At 47.4% G+C, this 24,402-nt stretch overlaps 2 protein-coding genes across 4 annotated transcripts in view; both read left to right on the top strand.

The window, feature by feature from the left end:
- INPP5B (inositol polyphosphate-5-phosphatase B) overlaps positions 1–10,326 on the top strand; it is a 69,948-nt gene extending 59,622 nt beyond the window's left edge. Inside the window, 5 exon segments of the mRNA XM_014591626.2 lie at positions 2,141–2,254; positions 5,766–5,850; positions 6,198–6,325; positions 8,427–8,538; positions 9,504–10,326. Coding sequence (XP_014447112.2) covers positions 2,141–2,254; positions 5,766–5,850; positions 6,198–6,325; positions 8,427–8,538; positions 9,504–9,619 — 555 coding nt within the window. The 3' untranslated portion in view covers positions 9,620–10,326.
- A 5,090-nt stretch (positions 10,327–15,416) lies between these two features.
- Positions 15,417–24,402, top strand: part of MTF1 (metal regulatory transcription factor 1) — a 50,465-nt gene continuing 41,479 nt past the window's right edge. For 2 of the 3 annotated variants that reach the window (XM_006158586.3, XM_006158585.3), the window contains exon 1: positions 15,417–15,892. In XM_006158586.3, the coding sequence (XP_006158648.1) occupies positions 15,488–15,892 (405 nt within the window). In that variant the 5' untranslated portion in view covers positions 15,417–15,487. The remainder of the gene's footprint in view (positions 15,893–24,402) is intronic. The other variant, XM_014591622.2, reaches the window with a different exon arrangement.

Genomic DNA, 24,402 nt, shown 5'->3' with positions numbered 1-24,402 from the left:
GATGGTTGGCGGGGTCTAGGTGCCTCCCTCACAATCTCGGCATTGGCCATTCTCTGGGCCACTCTCCACACGGCTGACGTCACTCAGCGGCTAGCTCAGGCTTAGAGAAATGGTGGCGAGAGCATGGGAGCAGACGCCGTGAGGCCCTTTCGCCTGGGCGCCAGACCTCAGCCGGTATCACCTCCGCCATATTTTACTGGTCAGGGGAAGCCGTGAAGCCAGCCTACATTTCAGGGGCAAGAAGGCCTCACGTGTTGCTGTGAAAAGCTGTGAAGTAATCTTTCACACAAAATGCACGCCTGCGTCTGTAGGACTATTACAACAGAACGCCAAGGACTCGGGCAGGGGCACGTGGAGCAGGAATTTCTCTCATATTCTGGAGGCCTAGAACTCCAGACAGTGGCACCTGCAGACCTGGTATCTGGGGAAGACTATTTCCTGGCTCCCAGAGGGCCATCTTCTCACTGTGCCCTGATGGCAGAAGGGTCGAGGGAGCTCTCTGCGCGCTCCTACAAGGCAGCTAATCTCATTCCCAAACCACCCAGCCACCCAAACAGCTCCCAAATACCATGGCACTGGGGACCATGTTTCAGTCCATGGATTTTGGAGGAACATCAGTGTTCAGTCTATTAGAGAAACTCTGAAGACAATGAAGTTCTCCTGGACTGTGATAGTAAGCATTTATTTATTTATTTTTGAAATAATTGTTTTATTTAACTTTATTTATTTTATTTTATTTATTTTTAAATTTGACCAGAGAGGACAGTGTGTGTGTGTGTGTGTGTGTGTGTGTGTGTGTGTGAGAGAGAGAGAGAGAGAGAGAGAGAGAGAGAGAGAGGGAAGGAGGGAGAGTGTGTGATAGAGAGGGGGAAAGTGAGAAAGCAGACCACCAGGTCCAGGACTCAAACCGTGGTCCACCATGTGGGAGTCCAGCACCTTAACCACCACGCCCCCTGCTGGCACCCAGCATTTATTTCTTAAAATCATCAGTTGATAGGTTATCATTCTTGAGCCTGCCCTGTGACCTGGTGGTTAGGGCAGCTGATCCCACATGGCCGATTGTGTAGCTCAAGTCCCCAGACTCTGTGGCTTGAAAGCCATCTTGTGCTCGTACGTGTATGTGCCCCAAATCCCAATAGAATGGGGAAATGGGGACCAGAAGTTGGTGTAATGGCTGTGTCGCTGGACTCCCATGTAGTCAACTGCGGTTCTAGTCCCAGACCCGATGACTTAAACTCATGCTGGGCGTGTATGTGTGCGTGCCCAAGATCCCGAGAGGAGAATGGAGAAGGGACTGTGGTGTGGCCATCTGTTTTCTCACTTTCTGTCTCTCGGTCTTTCTGGTAAGCGCATGCGCCGTATAGCAAAAACCTCTCCAAAAAAAAAAGAATGGGGAAATGGAGGAGAAGGCTTGTGGTATGACCATTCCCCATTGAAGGGTGCTTTCCCCTCTCTCTCTTCCTCTGTCTCTCTCTGATGAGCACACATGCCCTTCAGTACCAAAAGGAAATTTCTCTTTCTAAACTATTAGGACTTGGGGAAAGTGATGAGTATTTTCCCAACAACCAGTACATTTGCTGAAATCTACATAGCGTCTACGGAGACCATTTTAATACAGAATAACAAACAAATCTGGAGCAGATTCATGGTAATATGTATGTTTCTCCCCCCCCAATGCATTTTTTAAACATAGGAATTTTTGAATTACGTCCTTTCTATTATATGTATGAAAACAGAGGCCCAGTTAAGAAGAGCGATCTGTCATAGGTCACGTGGTGAGTTAAGAGTGGACCTGGACCTTGAACTCAGATTTTTTGACTCCCAAGTTTGTGTTCTTTCCTTACCAGACCCCACCACATCTCTGATTCTAACAGGAAATGGTTTACGCATGATTTTTTCCTAAGAAGGTGCTTATTTCACCTGATCGGTTGAAACTGCTTGCTATAACTCTCCCAACCCTCAAGAATCACCTTTGGTCCCTCAATTGTAACGCCTGGTTTCATTTTCGCCTGTGGAATGTTTGTTTGGCGGAATGGAGAGGCTTCTTTTCTGTGGGTTTGCCAGCTCTGTGCCATGCGTTCTCCTGAAGCCAGAGGGCCCACGGGTGGGCTATCTTGCCCTAAGTTTTCTTTCTTTTCAGACTCTGATGCCAGTCTGGACTGAAGGTGACAGCAGCCAGCTGGAGAGCCCCCTGGAAATCCCCAAAGAGCTCTGGATGATGGTTGACCATCTCTACCGAAATGCTGTCCAGCAGGTGAGTTGTGGACACGCGGCCAGACCTGACTGAGGCCGGGCTGCTGGGGAACGTTTTGGATAGAAGCTTTTACCCTGAGGAACGTGTGGGGAACCGTTCTCCCTGCAGGGAGTGAGAGGATAGGCAGTGTGCCATTTCCCAGCCCCGGGAGACCTGCTCACCCCGTACCTGTTGACCCCAAGGGAGGCAGCCTTGCTCAGACCTGCCTTCCCAGCACAGCGGTTCCCTCCCTGGCCTCTGGGCCCCCCACCAGAGAGCCATCTGCATTTCTCCTGGGATACCACCCTACTTTCTTGTAGGCACTCTTGCCTGCTTCTGGGAATGGGAGAGGCTAACTTGTTGATGAGCCAGGTGAGGTAGGGAACCAGATGAACACCTCAGACCTGAATCTGGAGGCCTGATTTCTAGAATGACTGGGGCGAGCTCCATGGGTTAGAAGTTTATGCAGGCTCCAGGGCGACCTGTACAAACAATAATCCCACGTCTTTATTACTTCAGAGCAACATATGTGCTTTTGGTATCCTATTTCCACATTTCCCCTGTCGAATTTATTCAGTGTTACAACATGCCTGGTAGTTTGAGTCTCAGACCCGGCAGTTTGAAACCCACACTGGGCACGTGTGCATGTGTGCCCAAAATCCCAAGTGGAGGATGGAGAAGGAATTGCAGCATGGTCATCCTCACTGGCGATGGCCTCACTTTCTCTGCCTCTGTCTCCAGTGAGTACACCTGCCCTATGGCAACACTGTCTCTAAAATAAATACGTAGCCTTAAAAAGTCATTTCATAAGTATTATGCTAATCTATCTTCTCTCTAGAGCTCCTTTCAAATGTAACTTTTGAGTAATACATATGATATTGTGTGTTGCTTATTTTTTTAGTTTTTATGCTATTAGGGAATGTGTACTTGCTGGAGAGAGACAGAGATAGACAGAGGGAAAGTGAGAAATCACCCCCTGGGGTGATGGCCATACAAGAATTCCTTCTCCTCTATTCTGCTTTCGGGGTTTTGGGAACACATGAGCCCCTGGCATGATGATACTCAAGCTGCCCGGTCTGGGACTCAGACCGTAGTCACCATGTAGGAATCCAGCGTCTTACTACCATGCCGCCTCCTGGCCCTGATAGTGCGTTGTTGTTTTTGTTTTTTAATAGAGATTTTTGCTAAAGAGCGCATGTGCTCGCCAGAAAGACAGACAGAAAGCACGAAATCACCCCCCAGAGGGGATGGCCACACTGCAGTTCCTTCTCCTCTATTTTCCTCTCGGGATCTTGGGCACGCATGCACATGTACCCAGCATGAATTTAAGTCACCAGGTCTGGGACTCAAACTGCAGTCAACTACCTGGGAGTCCAGTGACATACCCATTATGCCAACTGCTGGCCCCGATAGTGTATAGTTTTTAAAGTTTATTTATTGAGAGAGAGAGAGACTCCCAAAAGTCTAGCCACATGGTGATCATCCTCCCAAATCTTCAGCCAACCAAGATCACAGGCATGCCCGTAGTCACATCCATCCTGTTCAGGTTGACCTAGGAACCAAACCCAGGACCTTTTGCCATGACTCTGGTATGGCACTGCCATGCCCTGCCACCTGCGGCAGTCCAGCTGCTCTCCTGTTCCTATTATTAACACAGGTATATGGTATCTTTTTTTGTTTTTCTCCCTAAGAGCAAAAGCAAGTTTATTCAGTACACGGACGGGGTGGGCTGCTCCATAGGTGGAGCCGCCATGGAGAGGAGAGGGACGAACAGCTCTGCTCCCCGAGAGGAAGGGAGGACTGCTAACCTGGAAGGAAAGATAGAAGGGCTGCCCTATGGGAAGGGCAGCCTTGGGGCAGGTCATTTTATAGAACGAAGGGACAGAAAGCCTCTTGAGACTGATGGAAATACTTTTATCACCATCATCGTGTTTGCACAAAGCACTGAAGAGCCCTCTTTAGCTCTCGGTCTTGTGCATGGTATGTGTTCTTCAGGTTTTTTTTTTTTAATTTTTAAAGAATTGTTTTATTTAACTTTATTATTATTATTATTTTCCAGTTTGATCAGACAGAGAGAGAGAGGGAAAGTGAGAAAGCAAGCCACCAGGTCCAGGACTTGAACTACAGTCAGCTATGTGGGAGTCCAGTGCCTTTAACTCCCACATCACCTGCTGGGCTTCTTCTTTTTCTTCTAAATAATTATTTATTCAATTTTATTTATCATTATTGCTATTTTTAAAATTTGCTACAGAGCACGTGTACTCACCAGAGAAAGAGAGGGAAAGTGAGAAAGCAAGCCACCAGGTCCAGGACGCGAACCACAGTTGGCCATGTTGGAGCTCAGCACCTTAACCACCACACTACCTTCTGGCCCAGTTGTTTTTATTTTCTGGCACATCACTTCTTCTTCTTTTTTTTTTTTTTAATAATTATTTATTTTACTTTTTCATTCATTCATTTATTTTTTTAGTTTTACCAGAGAGACAGAGAGTGAGAGTGAGAGGGAGAGAGGAAGTGAGAAAGCAAGCCACCAGATTCAGGACTCGAACCCTGGTCAGCCATGTGGAAGTGTCCAGCACCTTAACCACCACACCACTTGCTGGTCCCTTTCACATCACTTCTTAGCATCACAGCAACATAGGTACTTTGTCATGTTGGATCTTGTCACGTGGGATATGCCCTGCCCGTGGTTTTTTCATTCATTTTTGTTCTTTTTTTGTTTTGTTTGAGAGGTTTTTGCTATAGGGCGCTTGTGCTTGCCAGAAAGACAGAGACAGAAACCTCTTGTTTTTTTCTTTCTTTTTTTTTTAGAGGTTTTTGCTGTAGGGCGCGTGCGCTCGCCAGACAGAGAGATAGAAAGCGAGAAATCACCCACCAGGGGGGATGGCCATGCCACAATCCCTTCTCCTCCGTTGTCCTCTTGGGATCTTGGGCACGCACGCACACACGCACAGTGTGAGTTTTAAGCCACCGAGTCCGGGACGCGAACCGCGGTCGACTACATGGGAATCCAGCGACATAGCCATTACACTAACTGCTGGTCCCCAGAGACCTCTTGTTTTAAGAGGTTTTTGCCGTAGGATGTGTGCCTTGCTGGAGAGAGACAGTGAGAGGGAAAGTGAGAAGTCGTCCCCTGGGGGGATTGCCACCCACAACCCCTCCTCCTCCATTCTTCTCCCAGGATCTTGGGTGTGCATACCATGCACATGTGCCCACTGATATTTGGCCACCATGTCTAGGACACAACCCATGGTCCACCATGTAGGAGTCCAGCACAACGCAACTGTTGCGCCATCTGCTGGCCCCCCCATGGTTTTACAATAGGCACATAAAGACCTGTGGTGGAACATGCCTAGGAAGGCCTGCAAGTTATATTAGTCACATCACTCTCAATCAGATTGTCTCCTTGGGTGATTCAGAGGCCTCAGTATACTGCTCCTTTCTGTACTCTGCTGGTGATATTGCTAGGTTAGGAAATCATTGCTGATTTTCTGAGAAAATAATTAGTTTGTGATTTTCTTCTCTTTCGCAGGAAGATCTGTTTCAGCAGCCAGGACTGAGGTCAGAGTTTGAACATATCAGGGACTGCTTGGACACTGGAATGATCGATAACCTCTGTATCCTTCAGACATTCAGCTCCTTGTGTGTGTGTGTGAGAGAGAGAGAGAGAGAAAAAGAAAGAAAACTATTGTAAGGCACAAAACCTGATGTTGTGTTCTTAGCTACTGTGTTTTTTTTTTTACTTAAAGTCTACATGGAGAAGACTTTCTGGCTTTAAGCCATGACTTTTAGCTACCAGTATAGCAGGAACTCGGGAGGGCCTGGCCTACCCGACAGACAGCAGGCTGGTGTCCTGGCTCAGAGCAGAGCCGACTGACAAGCAGCACTCTGGCAGGCGTCTGCTCCTGGGCCTTGTCCTAACCACAGGCAGCATCGTGGCCTGTTCCTTAACGTGGGGCTCAAGCTGCTAGCAATCATTCTGTAGCCGAAGCCTTGCTCCTTTTCTTGGAGAGCCTGCCAGAGCCTGTTGTGTGCTACAGCGCCTACCGGAGCTGCCTGGAGTGTTCCGGCAACTACATGGCAAGCAAACAGGTGAGGGGGAGCACTGAGCAGCCACGTACATGTGTTCTGGCCCCAGGCCTCAGAACCCTGAGGAAATAAAGTGGGCACCATCTTGTAAATGCAGTGTCAGTGTTGCAACATCAGATCTTCCCTTTGCAAACCCGTCCTTCCTCTCATGTCTCTTTTTCTTTTGATGGCATCACCCTTAATGCCAGTGACTCAACCCCGAAACCAGAGTCATTCCTGACACCTCCCTCTCTACCCTCCCACATGCGCAGTCCTTTTGATCTCTCTTTTTATTTTTTGGTGATGGGGCACAGGTGTTTGCTGGAGAGAGACAGAGGGAGAGAGGGAAAGTGAGAACCACCCCCCTCCCCGGGGGTAGGGGGATGGCCATGCCACAGTCCCTTCTTATCCATTCTCCTCTTTGGGTTTTGAGGATACACACACATGTGCCTTAGGTGATTTTAAAGCTGCAGGGTCCAAGACTCAAACCATGGAGTAAGCCATGTGAGAGCCAGTGCCTTTATCACCATGCCACCTGCTGGCCCTTTCATCTCTCTCTTTTTTTGAAGTTATTTATTTTTAGGTTTTTGCCATAGGACTTGTGCACTCACCAGAGAGAGAGAATGAGAAGGAAAGTGAGAAATCACTCCCCGAGGGACTTGGCCATACTGCAATTCCTCCTCTTCCAGCTCCTTTTAGGATCTTGGACCTGTACAACATGCACCTGGCATGATTTGTAAGCCACCAGGTCTGGGACTCGAACTGCAGTAGACCATGTGGGAGTCCAGTGCTTTAGCCACCATACCACCTGCTCGCCCCAGCTCTTTGATGTCTTAGCCATCCTCTCTCTTCCACTTCCGTTCTTCTTACCTTGGTTCGGAGCCTACGTTCAGGCTGTGCCTTGGTGGCTTTGTTTGGCACACTGTCATCAGACTCTATTGTAAAGCTCTCCTCAAGTTACTGTTGTTCCGAAACCATACTTGGCTCCCCGTTGCCAGTTAATGATTTTCTTAAACAAATATTCAAGACTGTCTAGCCTAGTGGGTCACACATACGGTAGGCCTTGGCAGAATAATCTAGAAAATTTGCCAATAATACAGATTCTAGAGCCTCACCCCAAATCCAACACATTAGAATATCGTTTGGCATCGGTTCTGTGCAAATGCTCCAGTTCATCCTGATGTGCAGGTAGCTGGGTGCTCATTTAATTCTGGCCTGATTGGCTCTTAAAAACAGTTAGGTCCCTGCCAAAATTGACTTCTCTTTCTCTCTCTTTTAAAAAACAAAATTGCAAGTGGGTGTGTGTGCTTGCCAGAGAGAGACAGAAGGAGAAAACATTCCTCCAGTGGTGAATGGTCATGCCACATGCAATATGCCCACCATGTTTTTCAAGCTGCGGGGGTTGGGACTAGAGCCATGCAGTCCCTGGCCCCCATAACCACCAGGCTACAGGGCTGGCCTCAAATTGATTCCTCACAAGGGGTCCTCTCTACTTAGGTTTTCCTTCTCTTGCCTTATTTTATTTTTTTTTTAAAGCTACTTTCTAATAGCCCTAGTCCTTACTTCTGCAAGTCTAATTTCATCTCACATTCAGGTTTGAAATGTCTTCTGTTCTTTTCAATCTTTTGCGAACACACATGTAAACATGTAATGTCTTAACGCGTGGATGTTTGGCCTGTGCTGCTGTTTTGATACTGGATGCTGAGTAGTAAGGGGTGAAAGGTTTTTTTTTTTTAATTAAATTTTTTTAAAGGTTTTTGCTATAGGGCATGTGTGCTTGCCAGGAAGACAGGGAGAGACAGAGAGACAGAAAGTGAGAAATCACCCCCCGGGGGGAATGGCCACGCTGCAGTCCCTTCTCCTCCATTGTCTTCTCAGGATCCTGGGCACGCATGCCCATGTCCCCGGTGTGAGTTTAAGCCACCAGGCCCGGGACTTGAACCACAGTCGACTACATGGGAGTCCAGCGACATAGCCATTACTCCAACTGCTGGTCCCAGGGATGGAAGTTTTCTGTGCAGTCTTACTCCTGTCCTTGGGTCAAGGTCTCGGTTCCTGGAGCATCATAGGCACTTAGCAATGCTTGGATGGAGAGAATGATACAACCCAGTTCTTCCTCTCGCAGGTCATTTCCACTCTCCCTACATTCTACAAAAATGTCTTCAACTACTTGATGGCCTTTTTGCAAGAATTACTGAAAAATTCAGCAAAAAATCATCTGGATGAGAATATTCTCGGTAAGCAGTCGGGTCTGGGGAAAGCATCCCTGCAAGCTGAGACTCTTAGGAGAGGTGAGGTTGAGGAGATCTGAGTCCACTGCTGTACAGCTAGAATCTCAAGTTCTGGCTAAGTTTATACTCAGTTGTTTTTTTTTAAAGTACATGAAAAGAAATTGTATTCTTTTACTATATAACATTAGTGGCAACACCACATTGAATTTTCTTTTTTTTTTTTTTTTTAACCACATTGAATTTTCTCAAATGAGGCACATTTTTGTGATCCCTCTGAGAACCTCAATATCATCTGTGTTTTGGAGGATTTAGTTTCCTTTTTAAAAAATTATTTTAGGTTTTTGTCATAAGGCACATTCACTTACCTGAGAGAGACAGAGGGAAAATGAAAAAATCCCCCCCCCCCAGGGGATGGTCACACCACACTCCCTCCTCCTCCCTTCTCCTCAGGATTTGGACACACACACACACACACACGTATCCAGTGTGATTTTTGAGCTGCTAGGTCTGGGACTCGAACTGCAGTCGCCCACGTGGGGTCCAGCTGCTTTAATCTGCACGCCACCTGCTGGCCCTCAAATAGTGTTCTTTTTTTTTTTTTTTTTTTTTTTTTTTTTTTGGGGTTTTTTTTTAAGGGGTGTGGCGGTCCCAAAGACAGAGAGAGACAGAGAGACAGAAAGCGAGAAATCACACACACACACACACACACACACACACACACACACACGGGGAGATGGCCATGCCGCAGTCCCTTCTCCATTCTCCTCTTGGGATCTTGGGCACGCACACACACGTACCCGGCGTGAGTTTACGTGGGAGTTCAGTAACCTAGCCATTACGCTAACTGCTGGTCCCTCAAATAGTGTTTTCTTTTAAAGCAGAAAATACTGCTTTTGGGCACTGCTCCCCACTCCTGACAACAAAAGGGTATTTATTTGGCTGAATCATTTATAGTCTGTTTTTTCATACAGCTAGTATATTTGGCAGCTTACTGCTTCGAAACCCAGCTGGTCATCAAAAGCTTGAAATGGCAGAGAAGAAGAAGGCTCAAGAATTTATTCACCAGTTCCTCTGCAATCCACTCTGAGCCTGTCTTCACCCCTATTTCACCTGAGGCAGCCAATTACCAACCCCCCTGTTTCAGAGGAGGAGCTGCCTAAAGTGATATGAGGCCCTTTGGAAGAATGGCAGCCGGCTGCTTCCTGAGTCACGGCTGCCGACCTCCCACCATTAGTTAGCACACCCAGTGTGCTACTGTGAGAGGTGAAGACATGGGGGAAACTCCCTATAATAAAACTGACAGTCAGTGTTCAACTTTAGCTATTTAACACAGGTAGAGCTCTATTTTTTTAATTAAAAAAATATTCAATAAGTGAACCTGTGCTCAGCCTGCCTCCGGAGCATAGTCAGTGCCTTCTGATAGCCTGGGCTATCTCCCCGTGATCAGATATTTGAACAAACTTTGGAGTCCTGAGCTGGACAGCAAGAATGCAGATGGAAGAATGCTGGATAAACAGGCGGCAGCCAGCAGCCACCACATGCTTCTGGTGCTCAGTCTGCAGATGTGTGCCTGTGCACATAGACTCTGGCCCGCTTCTGCTCAGAAGTGGGCTGTCACCGAGGTGGCCACTCCGACTCTGCAAGCAATACAGGGCCTTAACACGGAAAACACTGAAGAAGTCATGTTCTGGTAAAACCAGTGGGATTTTCTGGGCCAGCAAATTCTCCAAACTGTGTGATGTACCCTTTCACTCATATGTAATATATTTTAATGATAAATGTATTTTTAACAGTGGTGGTTGTGTATGTTTGTGTATCATAAGGATGGCAGCTCTTAGCAGCTGAGTTTTTATGGTTTAAGCCCTAGGGCAGCTGGTCAGGGGCCACGGAGACATGATTCTGGTGGGTAGCAGTCAGTATTCATATTTTTCTTTTGTATTTATGATAGAGCACTAGTGCATGCACATAAGCAAGAGAGGGGCACCCGCCACAGGATCGGGTCATGCCATATCCCCTTCCTCCAGTCCTCCAGCCTGTGGGACCTGGGGCACTTGTGTACAGGCCTGGCTTGTTTCATGCACTGTAGGGGCTATGTGGGATCCGGCTTTCCTTGAGCAGTGTGTCACTGCTGCCACGGAACTGGCTCACTGTCCAGTTTTTCAAGCAAGAGATGGTACAGCCATAGACTCAACTCTTCCGTCCCACTGAATATTCTAGAGAAGCAGCTTATGGGAAAAACAGTCAGCAGCTGCTGGGACTATTTGACAGCTAGATCTTTTAGGCATATAGAAAAGACGGGAGCATAATGAAGACACGCATCGAATCGCTTCTTGAGCACAGGCATGCCACTACTTCTTAGTGTAAAATGTGGTAAGGGCCCGCACGATGACAGTGTGAACGGCTGAAGGAAGAGAATGGCCAGTAGGTGGCGCCGACCGGCCCGGGCGTCAGCCGGTGGAACAGAGACTCCAAGGGGAAAAAGTTGGGACAGGCAGCCTGGGCAGGTGCGTGGGGAGAAAGGAAATCTGGCGTCCAAGGAAAGCGTGCGAGAAGGGGAAGGGGCAGCGGCGCCGTCTGTGGCTGGGCTCGGAATAGTCCTAGGTCTGCCCTTTGGGTCCAGTCTTCTTTTGCGGGGACTTCTCTTGCCTGTTAACCTTGACGGGTGGGGAGGGGAGGTGGAGTTGAGGCTGAGGAGGCCGCGGGAGCGCGGGTCCGAGCCCGGATTCTGATGACTGTGGCCCTTGCCCTAGCAGTTGTGGCAGCCATCGCAAACCAACCGAGGATATTTCAGATTAGTGGTGGGGCTCGTTCCCTTTCCCTAGCGAGGACGAAGCTCCAACTCCGACCACCGCGCACGCCCGGGGCGCTTCCCGGGGCTGCAGGAACTCACCGCCCCACGACGTCCCCGCGGCCCCGCCCCGCCCCGCCCCGCCCCTCGCGCTCGCCGATTGCGGGGGGGGGGAAAACCCTCCTGCTCCCGCCGTTGCCGGGAGCCGCGGAGGTAAAAGGCGAAACTAGCTTCGGCCTGGGCTTGGGACTTCCTGGGGGGCGCGGGGCTTAGGCTCCCTCCTGCAGCATTTTCCAGTAGAGATCTCATTCCGGTCACCATAGGGACCCCACCCCTTCTCCGTTTCCATGGGGATGGGTATCCAGCCCCCCTCCCCTGTTTCCATGGAGACCCGGACCCTGCCCCTCATCGCTCAGCTTGGAGCCCCCCAGCCTGTCTTCGGATTTTTCCACGCAGCCCTGGGCTGGGGATAGCCCAGACAGGTTCCTCTTCCCAGCCTCCTCTCAAGGGGGCTCTGTTCGCGCTCCTCTCTGGCCACCCTCAAACCTCCTGGTCTTGTTTGTTCCGGACAGTTGGTCTGCGTTGCTGCCGATGGTGCCGGGGCAGCCCTTTGGGGCCCCGAGTGCTCTTATCTCTCCTCTCAGATGCGGCGAAATGTGCATCTCTGGGGTTGCGTAAGCCAGAGCAAGGGGTCGGGCCGGTTCCTCCCGGATCCAGTGCCTTGGCCTGTCGCTGGTAACTCACCCTCTGTCTAGCCGCCCCACTATGTGAAGCTCGCTTTCTGACCCAGAGCAGAAGAAAAAGATAAAGTGCAAAGCCAGACTGAAAAATGGAAGTGACGTGCTGAGTATTTAAAATCCTCTCTTCTGTCTGCCCAAGCGCGTTTGTAGAACCTGTGCTGTTGCATGGAAAGGAAGACATCGCTAATCTAGACCACCAAAGCTTCACAATTGCAGTTTTCCCCAAGAGAGTGTTTTCCCAAGAGACAGTATCGTTCCCAGAGAGTATATCTGCCTGTCTTTCATTCATTTAGTTGCAATTTCCTGAACTCCTAGTAAATGTTAGTGTGCAGTGCTCAGAGCTGTAGAAACAAAAATAAGTAAGACTCTAATTTCCTCAGGGCAGAGAGCTCACCTCACTATATGGGTCCAGCTTCCGATGGATACTGTATTGTTTTAGGAGTTGTGTAAATAAACTGACATGAGCCATGCCTGATTAGGGATTAGCCTCTCTACCCGGAAGCTGAGCTGTCTCTACTCTGGAAGGAGGGAAGGAATGACATTTGTTTATCTACTGTTTGTCAGATGTTGTGTTTCACAAAAATTCTTCTCTTTTACTCCTAACAACTTTGAGAGAATAGTAATTATAGGTCCCACTTTTTTGCATTAAGAAAAATGAGGCCCAGGAAAGTTACCCAAGTGGTCATGGCAGAGCTGGAATCTGCAGGTAGAAAACTCTGGTTCCTAAACTTTGTTCCTTCTACCGTAGACTCCACGGGGCTATGGACTGCATCATGGGCTGATCTGGGGAATATTTGAGTGGGATTTGCTTTTCAGAATTAGATCAACTCAGCCTTGAAGCAGCCACTATTCTGTTTGTTCCTCTGCCTCCTTTAGGTATTCAGCCTGTTTTAAACTGGCAGTAAGGCACAGTTAGAAGGTCTTACAGGGGCCGGCAGTGGTTAAGGTGCTGGACTCCCACATGGCTGACTGTGGTTTGAGTCCCAGACCTGATGGCTTGCTTTCTCACTTTATCTCTCTTACTCTCTGGTTAAATAAAATAATAATAATAATAATAAATATAATTAAATCATTCTTTTTTAAAAAACTGCTTTACAAACTGCTACTTTTACTTTAATTTTGAAGAAAAACCAGTGTTTTTCCTTAAAAATGACTTGATGGTTTGAAAGTGAAAATGAAAATGATTCCCAAGGAAGGTGATTTTTTTATTGTCTTTGGCCTGTGCTTTAGCTGAGAGGGAAGATGAGCCGTTCGGTGCTGAGGAGGGCTGTGGGTATTGTGAGCCGGCTCTAACTCTGGCTTGCTTCTGTTGCAGACAGGTCGTTACCTTTTCATTTCTCACAATTGGGCTGAGCACGACTGAACCATGGGGGAACACAGTCCAGACAACAGCATCTACTTTGAGGCAGAGGAAGATGAGCTGGCCCCCGATGATCCGATGCTCAGGTTTGTGGATAAAAACGGACTGGTGCCTTCCTCATCTGGAACTGTCTATGATAGGACCACTGTTCTTATTGAGCAGGACCCTGGCACTTTGGAGGATGAAGATGACGATGGACAGTGTGGAGGACACTTGCCTTTTCTAGGGGCTTAGGCTCCCTCCTGCAGCATTTTCCAGTAGAGATCTCATTCCGGTCACCATAGGGACCCCACCCCTTCTCCGTTTCCATGGGGATGGGTATCCAGCCCCCCTCCCCTGTTTCCATGGAGACCCGGACCCTGCCCCTCATCGCTCAGCTTGGAGCCCCCCAGCCTGTCTTCGGATTTTTCCACGCAGCCCTGGGCTGGGGATAGCCCAGACAGGTTCCTCTTCCCAGCCTCCTCTCAAGGGGGCTCTGTTCGCGCTCCTCTCTGGCCACCCTCAAACCTCCTGGTCTTGTTTGTTCCGGACAGTTGGTCTGCGTTGCTGCCGATGGTGCCGGGGCAGCCCTTTGGGGCCCCGAGTGCTCTTATCTCTCCTCTCAGATGCGGCGAAATGTGCATCTCTGGGGTTGCGTAAGCCAGAGCAAGGGGTCGGGCCGGTTCCTCCCGGATCCAGTGCCTTGGCCTGTCGCTGGTAACTCACCCTCTGTCTAGCCGCCCCACTATGTGAAGCTCGCTTTCTGACCCAGAGCAGAAGAAAAAGATAAAGTGCAAAGCCAGACTGAAAAATGGAAGTGACGTGCTGAGTATTTAAAATCCTCTCTTCTGTCTGCCCAAGCGCGTTTGTAGAACCTGTGCTGTTGCATGGAAAGGAAGACATCGCTAATCTAGACCACCAAAGCTTCACAATTGCAGTTTTCCCCAAGAGAGTGTTTTCCCAAGAGACAGTATCGTTCCCAGAGAGTATATCTGCCTGTCTTTCATTCATTTAGTTGCAATTTCCTGAACTCCTAGTAAATGTTAGTGTGCAGTGCTCAGAGCTGTAGAAACAAAAATAAGTAAGACTCTAATTTCCTCAGGGCAGAGAGCTCACCTCACTATATGGGTCCAGCTTCCGATGGATACTGTATTGTTTTAGGAGTTGTGTAAATAAACTGACATGAGCCATGCCTGATTAGGGATTAGCCTCTCTACCCGGAAGCTGAGCTGTCTCTACTCTGGAAGGAGGGAAGGAATGACATTTGTTTATCTACTGTTTGTCAGATGTTGTGTTTCACAAAAATTCTTCTCTTTTACTCCTAACAACTTTGAGAGAATAGTAATTATAGGTCCCACTTTTTTGCATTAAGAAAAATGAGGCCCAGGAAAGTTACCCAAGTGGTCATGGCAGAGCTGGAATCTGCAGGTAGAAAACTCTGGTTCCTAAACTTTGTTCCTTCTACCGTAGACTCCACGGGGCTATGGACTGCATCATGGGCTGATCTGGGGAATATTTGAGTGGGATTTGCTTTTCAGAATTAGATCAACTCAGCCTTGAAGCAGCCACTATTCTGTTTGTTCCTCTGCCTCCTTTAGGTATTCAGCCTGTTTTAAACTGGCAGTAAGGCACAGTTAGAAGGTCTTACAGGGGCCGGCAGTGGTTAAGGTGCTGGACTCCCACATGGCTGACTGTGGTTTGAGTCCCAGACCTGATGGCTTGCTTTCTCACTTTATCTCTCTTACTCTCTGGTTAAATAAAATAATAATAATAATAATAAATATAATTAAATCATTCTTTTTTAAAAAACTGCTTTACAAACTGCTACTTTTACTTTAATTTTGAAGAAAAACCAGTGTTTTTCCTTAAAAATGACTTGATGGTTTGAAAGTGAAAATGAAAATGATTCCCAAGGAAGGTGATTTTTTTATTGTCTTTGGCCTGTGCTTTAGCTGAGAGGGAAGATGAGCCGTTCGGTGCTGAGGAGGGCTGTGGGTATTGTGAGCCGGCTCTAACTCTGGCTTGCTTCTGTTGCAGACAGGTCGTTACCTTTTCATTTCTCACAATTGGGCTGAGCACGACTGAACCATGGGGGAACACAGTCCAGACAACAGCATCTACTTTGAGGCAGAGGAAGATGAGCTGGCCCCCGATGATCCGATGCTCAGGTTTGTGGATAAAAACGGACTGGTGCCTTCCTCATCTGGAACTGTCTATGATAGGACCACTGTTCTTATTGAGCAGGACCCTGGCACTTTGGAGGATGAAGATGACGATGGACAGTGTGGAGGACACTTGCCTTTTCTAGTAGGGGGTGAAGAGGGCTTTCACCTAATAGATCATGAAGCAATGTCCCAGGGTTACGTGCAACACATTATCTCACCAGATCAGATTCATTTGACAATAAACCCTGGTTCCACGCCCATGCCAAGAAACATCGAAGGTGCAACCCTCACTCTGCAGTCGGAATGTCCGGAGACGAAGCGTAAAGAAGTAAGTCACACAGCAGAGGAGAGCGCAGTCTGGGGTCACGTCCTTACCAACTCTCGTCAGCAGTTTTAGCTGGGGATGTATAAAGGCGTCCCTGGGGTTAAGGCCTACAGTAGTTTTGCTTTAAACAAAACATACGTTCATGTTTTGTTATGACTGCTTTTTGGAACTTTTGGGTTGTATGGCCATATTGGAATTCAAGAATACTGAATTATAATTTCTCAAATTTCCTCCCCAGATCATAAGTAAAATAGAAATTGTACTGAAGTAACTCCATGTTCTGATGGTGGAATAACTAGATTTGGCTCCTCTCTGGGTTGCATGCAAATGCTTTCGAGATGAGTGTGTGTTGGTGTATGCTTTGTTATCTTAGTGGATGTTCGATGAGTAACGTGAACCAACTTTTCTTTCATAAGACATTTAGGCAAGAGATGGTAAATAAGAACAGGTTATCCGAAATGAGTATTGGGCCAGCTCCACGGCACAGCAGTAACGTGCTGCTCGAGAGAAGCTGGGTCTCACACGGCAACCATAATTCAAATCTCTAGCCTGGTCAGCCTGCAACATGTGGGGTACACGCATGAGTGCCTGAGATCTGACCGGGGGAGGCTGGAGGAAGGGGCTTGCGGCATGACCAGACCCTGGGAAGGGTGCTCATTCTCTCTCACATGTGTGTTCATGAGCTCTGTCATAAGTAAAGGAGAAAAAAAAGTTTTTATGTTTATGTTTAGCTAATGTGAGTAAAGTAATACATGCCAGGATGCTTTGAAACTGGAAAGCATCTTATAAGTCGGGTTAGTGGTGATCATTAGCAGAATGAAAGATATGGTTTCAAGGTAGTGATACACATTGTTTACAGACTGTTACAGGTCCATTAAGGAAAAACAAGTCACTGGTAGTTACAGTGCCAGTGTAACTTAAATGTAAGAGAGATGATCAAAAAAGAAATAAGGGTGAATTACTTAGTGAAATACTTTTCTCTTTGTCGTGATAAAGGTCTTGGATGTCCATATGGCTTGTTCAGGGCATATGGCCTTTCCTTTGCTAGCCTTGGAACCTCAGCTAGAAGGATTCTTGGAGAGGACAGTGGTCCTAACTCTCACCCCTGCACCATCTCTGGCGTCAGTTCATCTGGTCTCTGCTTCAGTGCTTCTAGAATGATGGACGCACATACTTCATAGCTCAGCCAGTACATTTTCTGGCCCTCTCTGGCTGTTAGAAAGCTTTTACTTGTATAGAAAACCAAAATCTGCCTTCTTGCAGGTGCTACCCGCTGGCTCTGGTTCTGCACTCCTGAACAGCCTTCCTCCACAAGACAGCCCACCAGATTCTTAAATATCAGAGGTGTATCTTCATCTTCTCCTGTATAGGCTAGATACCTCCATTTGCTTAAATATCCCTCTTCTGACATGTTTCCCTTGTCTCTCATCAGCCTGATCCCTTTGTATGAATTTTCATTTTTCCAAAGCCCTTTTAAATTACCAGAGGGTGCATACCCTTGAGAGAGAGGAAGTGAGAGAACCACCCAGTGGGGTATAATTACGTTTTTGCTATGAGGTACATGTGCTTGCCAGAGAAACAGAGAGAGAGAGAGAGAGAAAAGTGACCCTAACCCTAACCCCCAGGAGGGATAGCCACACTGCAGTCCATCCCCATTTCCCATCAAGACTTCAGGTACCCACACACGTGTACTGCTGTGATTTTCAAGCCACCAGGTCAAACTGTTGAGTCAACTATGTGGTATCCAGCCACCTTAACCTCCACACCACCTGCTGGCTCCAAAGTCCTTTTAAAACCCAGAGTCGAGTATAATTGCAAGTGTGAGTCGACTAGCACCGAATGCTGTGTGGCCTTTGTCTCTTAGTTGGGAGACTGTCCTGTAGTTACTATCTAGTCTATGTTTTGTTAGCAATATCATTTTGGTGTCAGCTCACACTAAGAAACCTCTAAAATAGTGGTTCTTGGGCTTAGCATGTAGCATGGTGGTTAAGGCTCTGGACTCCCACATGGCTGACCATGGTTAAGTCCTGGGCCCAGTGATTTGAAACTCACACTGGGCGTGTGTGCAGGCTCGGCCTGTGTGTATGCATGCCCAAAATCCCAAGAAGAAAATGGAGGAGAAGAGATTGAGGTGTGGCCATTCCCCCCCCAGAGGGTGATTTCTCACTTTCTGTCTCCCTGTCTCTTCGGTGAGCCCATGCACGCTGTAGCAAAAATCTCTCAGGAAAATAAATGAAGAGACCAGCAGATGGCATAGCAGTTATGTCTCTGCACTCCTGGCTGTGATTTGGTGACTTGAAACTCACTCCAGGCCCATGTGTGTGTCTGCCCAAGATCCTGGGAGGAGAATGGAGAAGGGATTGTTGTGTGGCCATCTGCCCTGGGGGATGATTTCTCACTTTCCCTCTCACTGTTTCTGTCTCTCTGGCGAGCACATCCACCTTTAAGGCAAAAAACCTCTAATTTTTTTTTTAACTTAAAATATAAAATAATGGTTCTCAGTGGGAGGCAGTTTTGCTTCCCAGATGATATTTGGCAATGTCTAGAGACATTTTTAATTGTCATGAGGTACTTCTGGAATTTGGTGGGTAGAGGCTAAAGATGTTGTTAAATATTTTACAGTGCACAGAACAGTCCCTTGCAAGGAAGAATTACCTGGCTTAAAATGTTGATAGCAGTGGGACTGAGGGATTGAGAAATTCTGATGCCATATGTGCAGCTGTCAAATCCTGTGCAATTGAATTTGGAGACCTGCACGTAAGCCTTAAGAACATCTCCCTAGTACCTTTTTTGTTTTTTAAGAATTATTTTATTCAACTTTATTTATTTAAATTTGACCAGACAGGGGAGGGGGAGAGAGAGAGATTGGGGGGGGGGGCAGTGAGAAAGCAAGCTGCCAGGTCCGGGACTTGAACCGTAGTCAGCCATGTGGGAGTCCAGTGCCCTTAACCACCTCGCCACCTGCCGCCCCCTGCCCTGCCCTAGTACATTTTATCGTGCTGATTTTGGCTCAGTATTTCAGGTCGCATGGGTCCGTTTTAATTCAGCAAACATAAAGCAAGGTGCTGTTAGACTCTATAGGACTGCAGATCACTGGGATGATTTACAATACAGAAGTCAAAATACATTTACACCAGTAATTGTGACATCAGGCATAGTGTGGAAAATGTGAAGAAAAGGTACAATTATTGCACTGGGAACACAGAGAAACTCAACTTTAGCTTCAGGAGCAGGGGGTTCTGTACAAAGGTGGTGTTTGAGCCAGTCATAAAGAATGTCTACAGGACCAGCTCCTTAGTGAGCTGTAAAGCAGATTTCACAGGGCCAACTGCAATTTGAATCCCAGCCCAGTGGCTTGAAAAATATACTGAGCACGTGTGCATGTGTGCCTAAAATCTTCCTTCATGTTGGGATGAAGGAAGAGGGGTTGGGGTGTGACCATGCCCTGTTGGATGGTTCTCTCTCTCTGTTTCTCTCTCTCTCCCCTTCTCTTGCAAGCACATGCACTCTGGTGAGAAAAAGAGAATGTGAGCAGTTTAGGAAATTTGCAGGGGAAGGTCTTTCTGAGAGACGGGAGTGGCTCGAACAGAGGGGTGGAGTCAGAAACATGCTGTTTTCGGGGGATCACTAGTGGCCCTGTAGAGCCGAGGTCAGTACTTCTTCTGCGAAAGGCTAAGCAGTAGATATTCTAGGGTTTGCAGGCCACGAGGCCTCTGTTGAAGCTATTCTGCTCTTCTATCGTAGCACAGAGCAGCTGTAGGAACCACAAATGAGTGTGACTGCATTCTGGCAAAACTCTATTTACAAAAATAGTGGGCTGGATTTGGCCCACTAGCTCTAGCGTGCCAATGCCTGGACTGGAACTTAGGGAGTTGTAGGATGTAAACTTGGATAAACAGCCAAGTTCGAAACGTGGAAGGCACAGTATAGTGTGTCAAGGGTTTAAGTTCTGGGGACTAGCAGATGGCATAATGGTTACATTGCTGGACTCTCATGTACTCAACCACAGTTTGAGTCCCAGATCTGGCAGCTTAAAGAATGCTGGGGGTGTGTGCCCAAAATCCTGAGGGGAGAATGGAGGAGAAGGGATTGAGGTGTGGTCATTCCCTGGGGGGTGATTTCTCACCTTCTGTCTATCTCTCCAGTAAGTACATGTGCCCTGTAACAAAAATCTCCTTCTCACTAAAAAAAGACAATTCTGGAAATAGTGGGGAGTTATTCAATGTGTGCAGGCCAAGGAGTAATGCCAGCATGGTGTTTCAGAGAGATTGCGCTGGCAGCAGCGAAAGCTTAGTGATAGAGGGACAGAGGGAAGGGGACTGAGACATTGCCCAGTTGGGAAGCAGTTCAGGCTTGGAGTGTCTCTGAATCGAATAAAGACAGGGCTCTCAGACATGGAAAGTATCAGGAGTTTTTGTACAGGTATGCAGGAACTTGGGATGTAGAGTTTGAAGAATGAGCCAGGAGTTGGGCAGGATTCAAAAGCTCTGAGTGTTGATCGAAAAGGTTCATTCATTTTTCCAAAAATGTTGAGTTTCTACTGTATCTTAGCACAACTGGTTGATGGAGCCTCAAGTCTAGGTGAGTAAAAGAGTTAAGAGTCCATTGTGGGGGCCAGCAGGTGGTGTGGTGGTTAAGGTGCTGGACTCCCACATGGCTGACCACAGTTTGAGTCCTGGACCTGGTGGCTTGAAACTCACTCCAGGCACGTGTGTGCGTGCCCAGAATCCCAAGAGGAGAATGATTTCTTAATTTTTCACTCTGTCTCTCTGGCAAGTGCATGCACACTACAGCAAAAATCACTATTTAAAAAAAGAGTCCATTGTGGTCGGGCCTTTAGCAGAGGCTTTATTCAGTCAGTGGGCTGGGCACACACTGAGGAGAAACAGAGGGGTGGAGTCAGAAACAGGCTGACTATGCTCTGCCCTCCTCCAAATGGAGCCCCATTACCGGAAGTCAGGCAGATTGTAAGTGGGGAAGGGTCTGTTGGGAAACTGACACATTTGGTTGTAGAGCATTGACTGTATCGTCCTTGGAGAACGGTAGCGTGAACAAGTTGAAAACCCACGTGAGACCACAGAATGATTTAGGATTCGAATTGTGGATCTTCGAAGGGCAATTCAAGCTGTGGGGAGTTTACTCAAGGGAGAAGGAGGAACTGGTCTGAGAGTTTAAGGGTTGGAAAGAGAAAGAGGAACCAGGGATTACATTAGCCAAAGAGCCGGATGGAATGCCATATTGTAGAAGCTTAAGGAAGAGTGTCCAGAAATGGGAACCTTCCTGTGCAACCCTGTGGAGGGATTGGGGCCAGACAGAAGCCCTAAGTTCTGCTGGTTGTGCAGTTTATCACATCATGGGGAGGCTTTCAGTAGAGCAGGGCGGTCTGGAGCCAGTGTGTGAATGAAGTGAGTGGGTGATGAGGAAATAGACAGGAAGTGTCCGGTTTGGTTTTGTTTTTAAGTTTAGTAGTTAGAGGAAGAAGAGTGATGAGGCTCATTAGTAGCTCAAGGGGATTGAATCATTCTTTTAGTGTAGAAAGTTTGAACATAGCCTAGGACCTAAAGTTTAGGCCATTCCCAGTTAATTATTACTATGGGAAAGTGTTTTGTGAGCAAAGTTTGGAAAATATTAAGTGAAACCAAGTCTAAGTTTGCTTATTACAGGACTCCGCAGAGTTGTTGGTATGCTAATAATAAGAAGGAAGAAAGCTCAGAATTTAAAAAATATTTTAAACGTGGGGAACCATTTTTCAAGTCTCATTTCCGGGAGTCGATGTTTTGCTGAATGCATTTTGGGAAATGCTGATATAGGTAGGAGAGGAGGAGCGTGGGGAGGGAGCGGTGATGCAGTCGGAGATGTGAGCTGTTGCTTTCCCACCCGGTTCTATCTGCCGTTTATTCTACTCGCCTTTCCTGTCCTCAGGTCGTTGATAGCCATGTGCAGGACAAGGTCGAGGATGTTAGAAGGACTTTGTTCAACCCACTGTGGATTTTGCTCACTCTGGTTTCTTCCCACTGCTGTTTTTCTTTTTTGGTCATGAAACCTACAGGAGAGATTTTATAAACTATTTTTTAAATCAGAAGGTTTGGGGTTGGATAGAGATTGAGGGAGAAGCAGCAGTAGCTTTCTTTAGTCTGAAAATCCTGCTTAATGAGGAGCCATTGAGAAGACTTGCCTGCCTGGAGCACCAACTTTTCTTTCTTTCTATCCTTTTTTTTACTCCCAGAGGGCACAGGCACTCACCAGCTAGAGGGGTAGGGTAGAAGCATCCCCCAGTGGGGTGTGGTCATACCGCAATTCTTTTTTCTCCATTCCTCCATCCGTCAGGACTTGGCACACATATTCACATGCCCTTGGTGTGTTTTTCAAGCTGCTGGAACCAGGATCTAAACTGTAGCTGGCCATGTGCAATCTGGCTCCCTTAACCGCTAAGGGACAGGGCTGGCCCCTGCTGTACCATCTTACCTTAGCTTTTGTTTTATTTACTGATTTGTTTCTTCCATGTGAGGCAGAGGGCACCCCAACAGGGGCCTCTCTTCTCAATCCACTCCTGGTCTCAGACCCACCCAAAGTCTCAGCCTACCCAGATGATGAGCCTGTGTCCATGCCCAGCATGGGCATGGCCTGTGTCCATGCTCAGGAGGGTCCCAGGCTGTGATCCCAGGACCTTTCCTGTGTGGATACAGTTGTGTTACCACTGTGCCACCGCCTGACCCCTTTTAGCTTTGACAGTGATCTTACTTGGGGGTTTGAGTTCATTTAAGTCGCAGTGGCACAGGCAGTGAGGCCCAGTTGCATGGTACTGGAGCCATATGAAAAGGCCCTGGGCTCAGAAGCTCGGTCAACCCGAACGTGCTGGGCATGCTAGGGATCCTGGCTGGCAGGGGACAAGGGGCAGACTGTGCTATGGTGAGATCCTATCAAGGGTACCTGTCTATCAAGAAATAAATATATAAACTTCAAAAAAATCCATTTATTTGGCCTGAAGAGGCTCCTGTTTATGACTATTTATTCCTTTTTCTTTTTTGTTATTTTGCTATAGGGCACCAGTGCTCACTGGGGAGAGGGGTGGGGTAAGTGAGAAGTCATCCTCCAGGCAGAGATGGCCACACCACAATCCCTTCTCCTCCATTCTCCTCTTAGAATTTTGGGCATGCACACGCACACACGCCCTGCATGATTTCCAAGCTGCTGGGTCGGGGACTCAATGTGCTCAGTCGGCCATGTAGGATCTAGCTTCCTTAACCCCCATGACACCTGCTGGCCCCATTTCCTCCTTTTCTTTTTGCCTGGTTCTTTCTTCATCTCTATGCGTGGATGTTACTCTTGAGCAGCCTGGTCACCTGATAACTAGTTAGTCTTCTTGGCTTCCTAAGCAGCTTATTTTCTGAGTCAGATTTTAGCCTGATTTTCCTGTTTACCTGATTGCTCCATTGTTTCGTGTAGTGTGCAGTTGGCTTACCTATTACTTCATCTTTTCCCTCATGCTTGTCTTGTACAAAAATAAACCAACCAGAACCTTGCCACAGGTACGTGGGTTCCTACCACAGGGACACGGGTTCTTACCACAGGGACACAGGTCATTCTGCCTTTTGATTTTATACATCTGACTCTTACACTGCGGCTCTGTGACTATCTGCATTGATTTGAGACGTTTCCAGTCAGAATATTGTCATCCTGGGAACCAGCAGATGGCATAATGGTTATGTCGCTGGACTCCCATGTAGTCGACCATGGTTCAAGTTCCAGACCCGGGAGCTTAAAACTCATGCCAGGTGCATGTGCGTGTGTGTCCAAAATTCCAAGAGAGAAGAATGGAAGAGAAGGGATTGTGGCCTGGCCATTCCTCCTGGGTGTGTGTGTGTGTGTGTGTGTGTGTGTGTGATTTCTTGCTTTTGTTTCTCTGTCTTGCTCTGTCTCTATTTTTCCGGCAATGCACCCTATAGCAAAAATCTCTCTAAGAAAAAAAAAATATTGTCATCCTGCTCAAAAGCATTCTTTATTTTATTTATTTATTTATTTTTTTGAGAGGCTTTTTCTATAGGGTGTGTGTGCTCGCCAGAAAGGCAGAGAGAGACAGAAAGTAAGAAATCAACTCCCAGTGGGGATGGCCACGCTGCAGTCCCTTCTCCTCCATTTTACTCTTCGGATCTTAGGCATGCACACACATGTGCCTGGCATGTGTTTAAGCCACCAGGTCCAAGACTCGAACTGTGATTGACTACATGGGAGTTTAGTGACATAGCCATTATGCCAACTGCTGATCCCTTCAAAAGCATTCTTAAGGGTTTGTTTGTTTGTTTGTTTTGTGTGTGGTTATTTTTGGCTTCTGCACTCCAGGTTTCTAAGCAGTTTTGTGTTCTTTAGTTGGTTCGTATAGTCTGTTTTCCAAAATATTCTCGCCCTTCCAGAGAACCGCCAGGACTGTCTAGTTCCCTGCTCATTGCCTCTATCTGAGCCACATTTGTGAACATAATGTGTCCTCGTGGCTAACCTTGCCACTCTCCTGCTGA

Source organism: Tupaia chinensis, unplaced genomic scaffold (assembly GCF_000334495.1).
Source record: "Tupaia chinensis unplaced genomic scaffold, TupChi_1.0 Scaffold000604_1, whole genome shotgun sequence".
Lineage (NCBI taxonomy): Eukaryota > Metazoa > Chordata > Mammalia > Scandentia > Tupaiidae > Tupaia > Tupaia belangeri.
Note: the sequence above shows the minus strand (reverse complement) of the source record. Positions and strands in the feature narration are given on the sequence as shown.